Genomic DNA, 15231 nt, shown 5'->3' on the forward strand with positions numbered 1-15231 from the left:
TGCTTTTTTCCCCCCTGCTCATTAATACCTGTGAAACGTTTATTGATAAAATAATCATTCAAAGGTTTGTCATCACTTAGATATGTCAATTTCTTTACATGTATAACTGAATTTTGATAACCAGAAAGCCCTTTTGCAATTACAGCATGTTCGTGTGTAAGAAGTGAAAGACATATCGAGGATTTCATGTTTTACTGAATTGCACTACAGTACGTTGATGCGCTGTACAGAATAAAGCCGTTTCATGTTTTGATGCCGAAAAGATTCGTCCATGTCCACTCATCACCCACAAGAGGGCAGTGTTGTTGCGAGGACTTGGATTGAGGTTATCTTCACTGTAGTAGGAACCCACTCAGCACGATTGGTTTTCAGTTTAAGAAAATTAAAAAAAACTCGAAAAAAAAGAGATACAGGAAATTGGAATAAATGTAAGCCACGAAATCATCATACTGCATCATAAAGAGACCTGTGTTTAACATTTCAGTTACCTCAATTAGATACTTTATTAGCAGTCCTCATTATGGTGAAGTACTACACCAAACTTCAACCAAAATGGTGAACACATTGGCAATTTAACATTATTATATTCAAAACAGTGAGATATACGCTTCGTTTATTATATCTCATTATATTCAAGTTTGTGATCATAATATTGCAGCTGCATAAAGTTATGCTTAACTTAGTGCCATTTTATGAAAATACATCTGAAGTATTCTATAAAACTGCATACTGTAACTTTACACACATTAAGTTTACGCCTTAATGGGAAACTGTTGCCATTTCTACTCCATTTGTTCCTTGGCTGCAAGCAACCTTCTTCTTTTACATGCCCACAATATTACGGTATGTATTTCTGCAGTAAGTCAACATGTTCATTCAAATATCAGACAGTTACTACATCTCAGAACTCAATTGTAAATGCTCAGGTCAGTTTGACGTACACAAGACAGTGCATGTTTTTGAAGAGTGTACTTCATGTGATACTTACCTGACATGATATGTACAGACCAATTAAGGTAATGTGTACAATATAAGCATGACTGCATCTGGTTCACTGGTGGCTTATTCATCATTTGGTTTACTTTTTGCAGTACAAAGATCCTCGTGATGCTGTCGGTCGTCATGTGCTGCTGCTCGAGCACAATTCAAAGTGCTGAGCATATTAAAAAGTTGGAATAGAAGAATTGTTGTAATGTATTTTGTCTTGAGGTAGGACCAGTCATCTTTTTTTGTATAAAAGATACGGCTAAAACAGTGAAGATGCATATTTTATATTTTGGGCCAAAAACAGAGAGAGAATTTATTATGCATAATGCATAAAGTATAAATGAATCATAATTGCCATTGTTAATTTGAATGAAAAAAAAATATGGAAAATAAATGGAAAAAATAAAATGATATGAATAATTCATACATCAGAAATAAATTATTTAGTATTACAACATAACTTGTGAATAAATACAACAACTAAGTTAATTTGGGGAAATATTAAAAATCATTTTTAAATACAGATATTGAGGAAAAAGTTACAAAAAAATTATACATAAATTAAATTAATTGTGCGAGTTTAGGGCGTAGGAGAATGCTTTTTGTATATCTACTCGGAGCGGCGTCGTGATTTCAACCACGGAGCGCGCTACAGGAAAGTAGTTCCGGTCAGCCAAAGAGCATAAAAAGCAGCCGCCACGAGCGGTCGAGTGGCGCTTTGGTTCCCTGCAAAGTTCATCCCCAAGGTGAGTCTACATACAAAGTGTGTGTGTGTATGACAAACATTTCAATGTTTTGAAAATAGTCTGTGAAAAAACAAAATATTCCTCTTCTTTAATTCTCCTAAAACAATCTGTAGTAATTTAGCTACACAGTGGACTATATTTTTTCTCCTCCATTTCACATTTTCTAGGTAAATGAATACTATGTAATCACAAATTTCATAAAATGTTTATTTATAACATGAGGTAACATGTTTTCATTGTAAATGACATTCTTTTTGAAATTTTAATTAACTCCTGTTTCAATTTTGCTTTAATTGTATTTTAGATACAGTAACATTATCTTGACGTGACTCTGTGAGATACATTTCACTGCTAACAGGTGCATCTCAATAAATTAGAAAGTGTAGCAAATTCTTTATTAAAATAAGTGAAAATGATATTAATTGCTCAAACATACCATCACACGAAATAATTTTGGAGATCACCTCCTTCTAACGTATGTTTATTTCTAAAAAATCATTTTGATTGTTTTTCTTAAATTTTATTTCTCTCTCTAGATGGTAAATTGTGTTGTTGTTAGCTATAAATTTAAATAATCAAACTTATTAAAAAATACATTTTACTCTGCTGAATGAATCGGTATAATTAAAAATGGAACTATAGAAACAAAGTTTGTCGCAACATTCTAATTTATTGAGACTCACCTGTGCTATTACAAGTACACATTGTGCACACTAAACACTCTTTAATATTTACTTATTTGGTGATACATGATCAACAATTACAATTTTAGTCCAAGACTTTTGCGCAGTGACTTTTCTGTGATTACATAATTTCAAATGTGTGCTTTGAAAAGGAAAACACAGTCATAGCATGTGTCCACTCTCCAGAAATACTCCCAGGTGGTTATTTTTGGTCAGTGCTGGGGGTAAGAATGGCGTCCCAGCACGCTCGGTGTTTCCAAGCACCGACTCACCGACACTTGGTGCTCGTGTGTCTAGTATAGGTCAACAGTCGTCAAGTCTCGTTTATCAACAATATGAGGCTCAGTCCTCTTTGCAGCCGTGTGTCAAAAGTGACCTGCTCCTCCTCTCCTTCAGCTCCACATGAACTCCCAGTGGAATGTGGAGAGTGCAGCCAGGCAGGCACTTTGCTGTCCTTGTTGCTTTATGCACACGGGCTGTTTGATCAGTTCGCACGAAAAGCTCTGTCACAGCCATCGGTCCACCTCGGCCATCATTGCTTTTGTTATAATGATAATAATAATAATAATAATAATAATAATAATAATAATAATAATAATAATAATAATAATAATAATGGTATATTATTATTAACCCCAAAAGTTATGTCAAATTAAATTAATATTCCACAAAGCAACCCATTTTTTATTTATTTATTTTATTTTTTTATTGTTTTGTGGGTTATTCATTTGATGCAACTTTTTGGGTTAATTTAATGAAGAAGAAAAAAACACTGACCCACTCAGAGTTATTTTACCCTAAAAGGTACATGATAAAAACATTTATTTAGCCCCAAAAGTTGAGTCACATTAAATTAATAACCCAAAAAGCAACCTATTTTGGGGGGTCGTTTTGTGGGTTATTCATTTGACCCAACTTTTTGGGTCAATTGAATAACCCAATTGAATTGGGTCAACAACAAAAAAAAAAAAGAACTGACTTACTCTGAGTTATTTAACCCCCCAAAAATTAAATAATAAAAAGATTTATTTAACCCCAAAAGTTGTGTCAAATTAAATTGATATCCCACAAAGCAACCAATCTTTTTGTATTGCTTTGTGGGTTATTCATTTGACACAGCTTTTTTGGTTTAATTGAATAACCCAATTTAATTGGGTCAAAAAAGAACTGACCGACTCTGAGTTATTTAACCCAAAATGTTAAATAATAAGACATATTTCACCCCAAAAGTTGGGTCAAATGAAATTAAATATCCCACAAAGCAACCCAATTTTGTATTTGTATTTTTTTTTTTGTGGAGGTATTCATTTGATCCAACTTTTTTGGTAAATTGAATAACCCAATTGAACTGGACTGACTCAACTTTTTGAGTTCAGACGAAAAGTAGGGTCGAATTAAATTAATATCCCACAAAGCAACCCAATTTTGTTTTGTTTTTTGTGGAGGTATTCATTTGACCCAACTTTTTGGTAAATTGAATAACCCAATTGAACTGGACTGACTCAACTTTTTGAGTTATTTAAGCCGAAAAGTAGGGTCAAATTAAATTAATATCCCACAAAGCAACCCAATTTTGTTTTGTTTTTTGTGGAGATATTCATTTGACCCAACTTTTTTGGTAAATTGAATAACCCAATTGAACTGGACTGACTCAACTTTTTGAGTTATTTAAGCCGAAAAGTCGGGTCAAATTAAATTAATAACCCACAAAGCAACCTAATTTGGAGTAGTTGTTTTTTTTTGTGTGGGTTATTAATTTGACCCAATTATTTGGTTAAATTGAATAACCCAAAAAGTTGGGTCAGTCCCCTTTTGACCCAATTTGGGTTATTTTTGACCCAAGTGTTTTTAGAGTGTAGTAGTGAAGGTATCCTGTCAAAAGTCTCCAATTGAACTTGAACGAATGAATACGTGTGACGGTTATCAATCACTTTCTCCAACCTCTTCCCGCAGGCATAATCCCGAAGGCACGTGTCCAATCATGTCGAAGTCCAAGGACTCCTCCATCATCCACACCCAGCAGCTGCACGCTGCCATGGCCGATACCTTCATCGAGCACATGTGCCTGCTGGACATCGACTCGGAGCCTGCCGTGTCCCGCAACACTGGCATCATCTGCACAATTGGTCAGAAATATACACACACAAATATCCATGAACATGTGTTAAACTTGATGTCGTCTATATCTTGTGTAAAATGTTCTCATGCAGGGCCTGCCTCTCGGTCAGTGGCCATGGCCAAGGAGATGATCTTGTCCGGGATGAACATTGCAAGAATGAATTTCTCACATGGCACACATGAAGTGAGTGTACTGGGGTTTGGACAGGGCATCTTCGACCTTCTTAGTGGGCGGTGACGCAACCCGAATCTTTTGTTGAAATTGTTGGATCATGGCAACATCATTGTTTTAAAGGGCAAGTCAACTCAAAAACTATTTCCTTACAATGTGTTCTATGCACCCCCAAGAGTCTAATCACAACATTCTGACTAATATTGCTTTTGTTGAACATGAAATAAGTAGCAAAAATCTACTTGTGGTTATCCATCTCGGGGGCGGCCATTTTGCCACTTGCTGTTGACTGAAAATGACTTTACAGTTGCTCAGGTAATGGCCAATCACGGCTAATCTGTTTTCTGAAGCTCAGCCGTGATTGGTTGTTAACGGAGTAACTGTGATGTCATTCCCACTCGACCCAAGTGGTAAAATGGCCTCCCCTTGCGTTGGATAGAATAGGTGGTGTTTGCTACTTATTGGTAATTCATATTCCACAAATTCATTATTAATCAGACTGCCGTGTTTAGACTAGTGAAAATGCATAGAACATATTATAAAGAATATTTTTTTGGTTGACTTCCTCTTTCAACAACCCAGTTAATGTATGACAGGTCCTTATGCTCATAAAACCTTGGCGTAGTTGCCCCTTACCACTTGTTGCTAGGCAGAATTCTCAGAATTTGTAGCCAATGGGGAAAAAGTCATCTTCTTCAAAGAATAATATATCTCAAAAAATGGCTGTGCAGTACATTCATTAAGCAATGGAACCATGCTATATACAATTCTGTACAGTGTTCCCTCGTTTTCCGCTGGGGTTAGGCTCCAAAAAATAGTGAGTGAAACACATGAAGTAGCGTGTTTTACATTTATTCTAAATGTTTTAAGCCTCTAAAACCCCTCACCACACAGTTTATACACGTCTCTCATTGAGGCATTTATATTTTCTCACGTCTCTCATTTAAACATTCTCAATGTTCAAAACCTTCATAAATTTGATAAAATAACTGCATTGCTGTAAAAAAAAAAAAAAAAAAAAAAAAAAAAAAAAAAAAGCATGCGAAATTGCACTTAAAAAATCCGCGATACAGCGTTATGGCGAGGGAACACTACATTACGGTTGGTGTGGCAGCAGTCGTGTCGTGTTCACGCTATGGGAGTGACTGAAAGTGACTTTACCCTTTACAGTCGGCAGTAGTCAAGACGGTCATGTGACCCGTCACTGCCTGTAATGGGATCTGGTTGCTGTCTGTGTGGCAGCTAGTGATTTGGCAGTGTGTTGGCAAAAAAAAAAAAATCGTGTTGACCTGTCACCTTTTATAAAAGGTCATCCTACTTTGCCTTGACTGTCACCTGAGTGGACTAGGCGCAGTAAGAACCTTCACATTTAAAGGTTAAAGGAAAGGTGACTTTCAGGGTGATTGACTGCCTGCATACGGGTGTAATGTGGAAACAAAATGTCCTAAGAATATCCTCGCACTAAAACAAAAAAATTATGGAGGTTATAATTGACATAGAATATATTCTATTAGTGTTAAGGCAATCAATTTTTTAACAGGTGTTCCTAATATTATGGTTTGTTTGTTTTTTGCAGTATGTGGTTTTCGTTGTGGAAACATGAAAGCAAAGTGGATGCATGAATTGTCTTGGGAAGGACAAAATGAAATTGACCTCTGCCTGGTCACTTGTCAGTACAGCTATTAATAGTTGGAGTCTCAGAGAGTTTATATGGAGGCATGTGGGGGGGCGGGAGGGGGTGTGGCCTCACTGGAAGCAACCTTGACAGGACTCGGTTCATTTCCCAGCTTCTTCTTTTGACACATTCTTTCTTACACATTGTGTTAGTATACTTATAAAAGGTATTCACATTTTAATAAGAGAATTGGTTATTGAAATGAGCTCTTGCAACTACAGTATACCCCAAAAATTATGCAAATATGTTGATGCCCATTGATCATCCAACTGTAAACAAACGCGTACACAAACAAATATTCTGCTAACACTTCAAGCAGCTGTTTTGGGACAGTGAACCTGAACTGCGTCACAAGCTAAAATTGGTGTCGCAGTTGTCGGTCAGGATTTACACCTCTTCGCAGCTTGTGAGAAGAAAGCGACACGCTGTCCATGGTTTTCTACATTCTGTTTTACAAAGTACAGTATTGGACAGCAATGTATTGTCAATTTCACTCATATTACCCAGATAAAAAAAAATAAAAAATAAAGAATGGGGCCTTCGCTGATTTCGAAAATGTCACATTTTGGATAGGTATGACATAAAACGTACAAAAACATAGAAAAACTCTGTTTAACTCAATTTGGTCATTTGAAAGTTTGGTACCAGCAACAACAACAACAACAAAAAAATCCCCTCTGAGCTTCCACTTGCGCTGGAGCAACTGGTCAGCTGACCTGAGACCGGATTAAAAACAAAGGCAAAAAGAAGTGGAATTAGACCAGCATATGAGGTCAGGGGTCTCCAAGTTCGGTCCTTGAGAGCCCCTATCCAGCCTGTTTTCCATGTTTCTCTCCACTAACACACCTGATTCATGATCGGGATCATGATCGGGATCGTTATCAGACTTCTGCAAAGCTTGCTGATTAGCTGATCATTAGATTCAGCTGCGCTGAAGGACGGAGACGTGGAAAACAGGCTGGATAGGGGCTCTCGAGGACCGAACTTGGAGGCCCCTGAGTCAGATGCTACCATGGATGGACTAATAATGCCGTTTAATTGCCAATAGGAGACGTGAAGCCACCGGCGGCCATCTTACGTTGCCATCCACTAAGTCCGCCTATCTTGAATATATTAATTTCACTACGGCAAAAAAAATACCACCGTGAATGACTTATGGTTGTACCAATAAGTCTAGGAGAAGTTCCATATGTACATTTAATTGATTTAAAAAATAAAAATAAAAAAAAAGACTTGGGGAAAAAAATTGCTGAGAAATGAAAACCTATCCTCTGTGATTCAAAATTCACAATATTGAGCGCATGATCTGAATGGTCGATGCAAACGGTGAAGATCGGTCTTTGAGAAGCTGTCATAACTCCATATATGGATCCTAGTGTAAAATACGCACTGATAACAGTGTTATCAGCGAAAATAAATAATAGTTGTGACTAACAGTGGCAACGTAAGATTGCTGTCCTCCATCTTCAGCTACCTCTTAGTGTTCCACTTAAAAGGGAGGTAATATATTGTATGTACCCCTAACTAATCCAAATACAGCATTCTGATTAATGTTGTGTTTGTGGAATTTGAGTTAAGCAGTAAAATCAACCCGTTTTTATCCATCTCAGGGGGCGGCCATTTTGCCACTGACTGTCCACTGAAAATGACATCACAGTTGCTCCGGACAACCAATCACAACTGAGCTTAAAAAAACAGGTGAACCGTGGCAAAATGGCCGTCCCCTAAGATGGAGAAAAACGGGTGGATTTTGCTGCTTAACTCATATTTCAAAAATACATTATTAATAAGAAAAGGCTTCACCTTTTCCTGCTGCCCGAGTTGAATAAAGATGGATTAACTGTGGCACCAATTAGCAGATCCAATTTAAAATCACTGTATAATTCAAAGCCCCCTAAAAAAGACAAACTTGCAGTTAATCCTTTTAAACAGTCTCATGAAAGCGGTTTGTCGTGTGGAAATTAATTTTGTGAGAACTTTGGAGGTCCTAATGCACTTTTAAATATTTCCTTGTTTTGAACTCACGCTCCAGTACCATGCTGAGACCATCAAGAACGTCCGTGAAGCGACGGAGAGCTTCGGAGCAGGCTCGCTCAACTACAGGCCAGTGGCCATCGCTTTGGACACCAAGGGACCAGAAATCAGAACAGGGCTCATCAAGGGTGTAAGTTGTAATCGCTAAGAATCGCCGCAACTTCGGCGACGCCGGCACGGATTTGCACAAACCAGAAAAGAATGAAGGTCATCGGCGCGCTCTTGTTGTTGTTGCTCAGAGTGGCACCGCTGAGGTTGAGCTGAAGAAAGGTGAAACCATCAAACTGACCCTCGATGACAGCTACAACGAGAAATGTGATGAGAAGATACTGTGGCTCGACTACAAAAACATCACCAAGGTCGTTCAGAGTGGAAGCCACATCTACGTCGATGACGGGCTGATTTCCCTCAAAGTCAAAGACATCGGTAAGAACCAGGCTCGTACTGTAATAGTTTTGCATTGTTCATTAATATACTTAGTTTTTATTCCATTTTTGAGTTTTATTTTTTTAATTCAGTTATTTAGTTTTTAGAGAGGCTAGTGTTTATTTATTTTTTTCCAAAATGGTTCATTTTAGTTTACTTTTAGTATTGTGTATGTGGAGTATTTGAGTGCAAAATGAAAAAAAAAGGTTTGTGTAATAAATAGAGATGTAACGATAACCAAATATCACGATATGAAGCTCAAGACACGATAATTATCACAATATTGTGGGGAGGTTGGCGATATTTAAAAAAGGTCACAATATTGTAAAAAAATGAGCTAATACTTAAGAAAATGACAATATTGTGCTTTTGTACATCACAGCAATACATATAAACTACCTCCAATCTCTAATAGCACTTAATATTGAGGCACTTACTCGCTCATGCAAGCCCACATTGAGTTCTCCACATATTCGGACTCGGTTCAAAAGCATATTACAATCCCCTTCATTTGACAATTAGTGTAGATTTTAAACATAGAAGGGCCAAAACACTCCTTCTGAAAATTAAACTGCACTAAAAAACTAGCCACCAGAGGGTGCTAGAACGGCAACGGAAATGGCAATCAACCCGACTTTTTTTAACAGATGTGCTGCTTTTAATATTGTGACATGACGACGACGATATTTTGTGGCAGTTTTAATATCGCGATATCACGACATTGCCATTATCGTTACATCCCTGGTAATAAAGTAACATAAACTACAATTCCCAAACGACTGTTGAAGAAATTAATTGACAAAGACAAAACTAAACACATTTTTCACATAATTATAGTTAGTTAGTTATCCAAATGTAAAATGTACTTTGTTGTTGTTTTTTTAAGCACTCTTCTTTTTATTTTATTTTGATAATGAATTTCAATTATTTTGGTTTACTTTGTTAAGTTTTTGTTAACTATCACAACCTTGGTAAGAGCAAAGATCAGTTTTGAGGGATTGACTTTCTTGTCAAGCTCACAGCAGAGGTAAGACGTAATCAAGTATTAATAGTTACTGTAGCCTACTTAATTAGATTTTTAGTGTATATTTACTTTTAAAGTTAGTTTTTTAAATAAGGATATGTCCTTTCTATTAGGCATAGACAGATTATCAGCCAGGCCAATTAGCACTGATATTCGGCATTTGGACAAATATTGGCATCTGCCCAAAAAAAAAAAAAACCCCCAAAAAAACCTTGACGGTCAGTAAGTGATCAATTAAAAACCATGTTAACTTCAGGTAACAATTTATTTAAAGTTACAGTGTCTAGAATTTTGCGCCATATAGTGGTGAACTACTTATTCATTCATTTTAGTAACCGCTAATGATACTACTACCTTGGTCGCGCCGCGACATAGAGGAAGCTTGACATGTTTTGCCACCATCTTTCTGTTACGGATACCCGAAGGAGTATAACTTAATAACTCTGGTGGTGTTGGAGTCAATGGCTCGACCGCTGCTTAAATTCCATAGCTGGGGCCTGCAGGTGGTTGTCGCTGAGTCACGCTGCTTGTTTCCTTCTGCTTTTGCTCTTGCTAGCTTCACCCGCTAGCCGCTAATGTTAGCCGCTCCTACTAGCTCTTGCTCCGCGGCCTGCTCACTCATTTTAAATAATAATTGGTAGTAACTGATAGTAGGCTTGCGAAGTGTGGTGTCTCTCTCTTGTTCTGGTTCTTGTTCTGGTCTAGTGGTTCACCACTAGATTGGAATAAATCTACACAATGTCTCTTTAAAATTTCTGTTAACTTTACAAGAGATGCTGTTGACCCTGGGAACTCTGCACCTTTTGTTTTTGTTTGAATTTAAAACAAAGATAAGTGAAAGTATTTATACAAAAAAAAAAAAACAACGATAATCGTGTAAGGTAAACACGGCTGACAAAGTGAATTCTTCGCCGCGAAGGTCACGACTACCTGACGTGTGAGATTGAAAACGGCGGCATGTTGGGCAGCAAGAAAGGCGTCAACCTCCCCGGCGCTGCCGTCGACCTCCCTGCCCTGTCCGAGAAAGACCTTGAAGACCTGAAGTTCGGTGTGGAGCAGGGTGTCGACATGGTGTTCGCCTCCTTCATCCGCAAGGCCGCCGACGTTCACGCCGTCAGGAAAGCTCTGGGCGAGAAGGGCAAGGACATCAAGATCATCAGCAAACTGGAGAACCACGAGGGAGTGCACAGGTAAGTTGATACTTACCTTTTAGATGGAACCATTGGTAGTGGTGGCGATTAGTTTTCAGCAAACTTTATCGCAGATTTGATGAGATCCTGGAGGCTAGTGACGGCATCATGGTCGCCCGTGGAGATCTGGGTATTGAAATCCCAACGGAGAAGGTGTTCATCGCCCAGAAGATGATGACCGGCAGGTGCAACAGGCTGGGCAAGCCCATCGTCTGCGCCACTCAGGTCCGTTGCGTCGCCGCAGCGGGGAGGGATGGAGCTCTCCTTTGTTTGGGGTGCTGATATTGCTACGTTGTCGTCGACCTCCAGATGCTGGAGAGCATGACCAAGAAGCCGCGCCCTACCCGCGCCGAGGCCAGCGACGTCGCCAACGCCGTGCTGGACGGCAACGACTGCATCATGCTGAGCGGGGAGACGGCCAAGGGGGACTACCCTCTGGAGGCAGTACGCACACAGCATCAGGTGGGTGGACGTGTGAGGGGTCATCATGGGAGGTGATTTCCAACCAATGTGCCATTCGGCATTAGCCAAAATTAGGTTCTGATGGGATTACAACCATGTGCAAAAATATTGCGGTATCACAGTATTAAAATTACAGCTTGGATATTTGGTACCTGAAGAAATACGTTTTTAAAGGGATTACACCACAGTATTTTAGCCCTTTCAACAGTTAACTATATGCATATAATGATTACATCTAACATTTGACACTATGGCGATGTAATTTTTTATGAACTATTAGGTGTTTCGATGGTTACTTTTCTAATGCGGACGTAAAACGTCCCGGTTCAGTCAAACCCCGCTTCTCCCCGTGTGATTGCCGCGCCCCTGGCAAGCCGACTGCAGTCTGCTGTTGGAGCGCTGCGTTTGAACACTCTCTGAATGGCCACGCAACTTGACGCAAGTCAATTCTTCAATAAACATTTGAAATAAAATGGCTCCTTGCCGCAAGAATTCGTGGAGGAGGAGGGGAAGAGAGAGAAGAGAGAGGAAAGAAGAAGAAGGGGGGAAAAAAACAAAAAAACAAACCCGAGCTGGTCTCAAACCGGGTACTTGCTGCTTACAGAGCGAGCGCACTAACCACTATACTATTCACTTGTTAGGTTCTACACCGCAAAAGTTTTACTTGTAGTTTACACGTGTCAGCCAGAAATTTTAAGACAGCCAATTGTCATTGCAATGGCGGATAATTGCTTTGAATTCATTTGAACAGAATGTTTACTGATAAAGGCTACTTTTGTCACTATCCCATGGAGGTCTCAGAGAAAGTGGGTGTGCGTTTTGTCCACAGAGGCGGCGCGGGGGTGGGTCAGTACCTTATGACGTCATAAAGTGACAACAGCTCGTTTTCTCAGGTTGGGAGGAGCTGGTGCATTGGAGAGCAGAATGACCTAGAATGGGGTATGTGCCACGGAGGAGGCGGGACTTCCAACTTCCAGAGTTTCACAGACCGGGGTGGGGGATTTGGGGTGGGGGTGCGAATGTTGGCACTGATGTGCTAAACCCGGAAGTCCGTGGCATCTACTCCATTTCTCATAGAGGGGTGAATGGTGATGTTTTTGGTGTGGAGTTAGCTTTTTAACACGGCTAAAAGCTCTAAAAAGTTGATTGTTAATGTTGCTGTTCCTTTAAAAACTTGTTAAATAAACATTAAGATTATTCTTCTGTTTTAATTATTTTTAGTAAGTCAGTGTCCCATCACTGGTGAGCAAAACAGACCCATGGGCTACTCATGTTGTTTTTGTTGTTTTTAGGACAATGCATATTAATTAGTGCCTGAACTTGGGGACATCATCACATTATTTTTTTCATTTATTCTTTGGCACATTTTCAGATCGCCCGTGAAGCCGAGGCGGCCATGTTCCACAGGCAGATGTTTGAGGAACTGCGTCGCACCTCCCACCTGACCCGCGACCCCACGGAAACCGTCGCCATCGGTACCGTGGAGGCGTCCTTCAAGTGCTGCGCCAGCGCCATCATCGTGCTCACCAAGACCGGCAGGTCAGTATCCCCCCACACTATCTCCGCAAAGCGCCCCCCCACCCCTCCCCTCATCGGCTTGAGCGGAGTGAGCCACTTGTGACCTTTTGGGAGCTGAACCCTGACATTTTACACGATAATTTTAACTCCCTGTTCATTCCTCTCACGGGGGAGTTCATCCTCAAAAAAGCATGTGATACACGCAGCTGCCTTTTCATGAGTAGTAGAACATCACAGATCAGCATTTCTTAACACCGTTTACGGTAGATGGAGATCTCCTGAAGAGTTGGGCAGATACAATCTAACCTCTAGAATATTTCGAATACGATTTCCACCATACACTCTGTGTATGTTAGTCTAGTCATACACAACTTTGTCAAAGAAAGTTTGTATTCCAGTTTACTTTAAAATGAACCCAACACAAACAAACAGGATACGAAAAATAAAGAATGAGGTGAAGCCTCTTTCCTCAAAATCACCAATTCCATTTCCACTTCTGTGGCCCTCATCAACACACGCAAGATCGTATTGTGTTGAGGCCCTCTCATCTCCGCAGAGCTTGATCACATTTTTGACCTCATTGTTCGGCCTTGCAACTTTTCAATTTGGTTCAGCCTCACTGCTGTCAGCAAGTTGTTTCCAGATGTCAGCGTGCCCCCAAAAGCCCCAAATGCCTCCTGTCCACTTCCTGGCCGCTGATGAAATGCTGACCGACAAATAGCACCTCGCTTTTAGGAGCGTGGAGCGGCCATAGAGAAAATACTTTGATCACTCGTCAACGTGAAAATGAAATCGAACCTAATTTACAGTAGTGAATAAAAAAACTTAAGACATTTGCTGGACTGGATTAAAAAAAATGTTGAAGTTAACCGTTAAAAAAAAAAGTTTATGTTACTGTAATGCACATGTTGAACAATTACGGCAATTCTTTTTTGCAAATGTAAATGTTAAAATATATGAACAAATATGATAATACTTATCACAGCAACGTGATTATTCAGTTTTAGTTTAATTGAGTTTAAGGTGAATCTCTTATTAAAGGATACAAATTATTCATCTCTTGTAATGAATGAAATGAAATAACATTTACTTCTGACAGCCTCAATATTCTTTCAGTCACCTAATTTAACACAACACTTGGGAATTGTCATATCCATGAATAACAATTGGCATAAAATATATTTCCATATAGAATACTCCAAACGTAAAAAACGTTTTGGTTTGTGTTTCCTGCAGGTCTGCTCACATGCTGTCCAGGTACAGGCCCCGCGCGCCCATCATCGCCGTGACTCGCTGCGGCCAGGCGGCCCGCCAGGCTCACCTCTACCGCGGTATCTACCCCGTGCTCTACACCAAACCCGCCAATGACGTCTGGGCCGAGGACGTCGACCAGCGCGTCAACTTTGCGCTGGAAGTTGGTGAGTGACTGTCTCGAAAAGAAAACAACAGAATAGGCAATGTCCTCATTCCTTCCTTTTTTCACCTCCAGTATGCCATTAGAGAAGGGATTGACCAAAAAAAAAGTGCACTGTGCCAAAAATAACATGTATGATATAAAATATGAGGAAGGAGGCGGGGCAAAAAACAAGACAAACAGCATGCTGTGAGCGATAAAGCTCGTAAGTTGGTGAAATTTGGATGTTGTTACCTGTGCAGGCAAACACAAGAAGTTCTTCAAGAGTGGTGACGTGGCCCTCGTTGTGACCGGATGGCGTCCAGGTTCCGGTTACACCAACACCATGAGGGTGGTCCTCGTGCCTTGAGCTCCATCTAAGGACGATGTTTACCTGCCTCCTTGTCTAACTCCTCACATGTAAACTTCCTCTTCCGAAAAAGACTGAATTATGTTGTTCATTGACCTACAAACTGACTCCTGTCGCTCATCTTGTACAAAATGAATTGTCTAAATTGTGCTGCCAGTATTTTATTGGATATCCTTCTGTCATGTTTGAGTTCATGGTGAACTACTCGATCACTTTGAACACAGCATGCACATATCTATTAATGACTTCATTCATGGTCCTTTCAATGTCCAACTGCTGCAATAAAACTCAGAGGAGTATGGTAATTGTCCTTTCTATTCGTGATAAACTAATATCCAGTTTAATGACTAAGTGTAATCATGGGATCCAATAGAAAGAACTTTTGAAAGATTAGTGTTTCTCCTATGATCATTTCAGTGCAATGTAATGTTTA

At 39.6% G+C, this 15231-nt stretch overlaps 1 protein-coding gene across 1 annotated transcript; it reads left to right on the forward strand.

Annotated features, from left to right (window-relative positions):
* Positions 1-1693: 1693 nt before the first annotated feature.
* LOC144015805 (pyruvate kinase PKM-like) lies at positions 1694-15103 on the forward strand. Its single transcript, XM_077516149.1, has 11 exons — positions 1694-1733; positions 4370-4542; positions 4627-4718; positions 8414-8545; positions 8655-8841; positions 10785-11055; positions 11130-11280; positions 11365-11517; positions 12890-13056; positions 14272-14453; positions 14692-15103. Exons 2-11 carry the CDS (start codon positions 4398-4400, stop codon positions 14796-14798), a joined length of 1587 nt encoding a protein of 528 aa, XP_077372275.1. The 5' UTR covers positions 1694-1733; positions 4370-4397; the 3' UTR covers positions 14799-15103.
* The last annotated feature ends 128 nt before the right edge of the window (positions 15104-15231 follow it).

Source organism: Festucalex cinctus, chromosome 3 (assembly GCF_051991245.1).
Source record: "Festucalex cinctus isolate MCC-2025b chromosome 3, RoL_Fcin_1.0, whole genome shotgun sequence".
Lineage (NCBI taxonomy): Eukaryota > Metazoa > Chordata > Actinopteri > Syngnathiformes > Syngnathidae > Festucalex > Festucalex cinctus.

What these genes read in the sequence shown, in the direction of transcription:
- LOC144015805 (XM_077516149.1), top strand. Translation starts at nt 4,398, where the DNA reads ATGTCGAAGTCCAAGGACTCCTCCATCATCCACACCCAGCAGCTGCAC. An exon ending in TCTCACATGGCACACATGAA is followed by an intron (nt 4,719 to 8,413) that starts GTGAGTGTACTG and finishes CTCACGCTCCAG; the next exon opens with TACCATGCTGAGACCATCAA. An exon ending in GTGCTCACCAAGACCGGCAG is followed by an intron (nt 13,057 to 14,271) that starts GTCAGTATCCCC and finishes TGTTTCCTGCAG; the next exon opens with GTCTGCTCACATGCTGTCCA.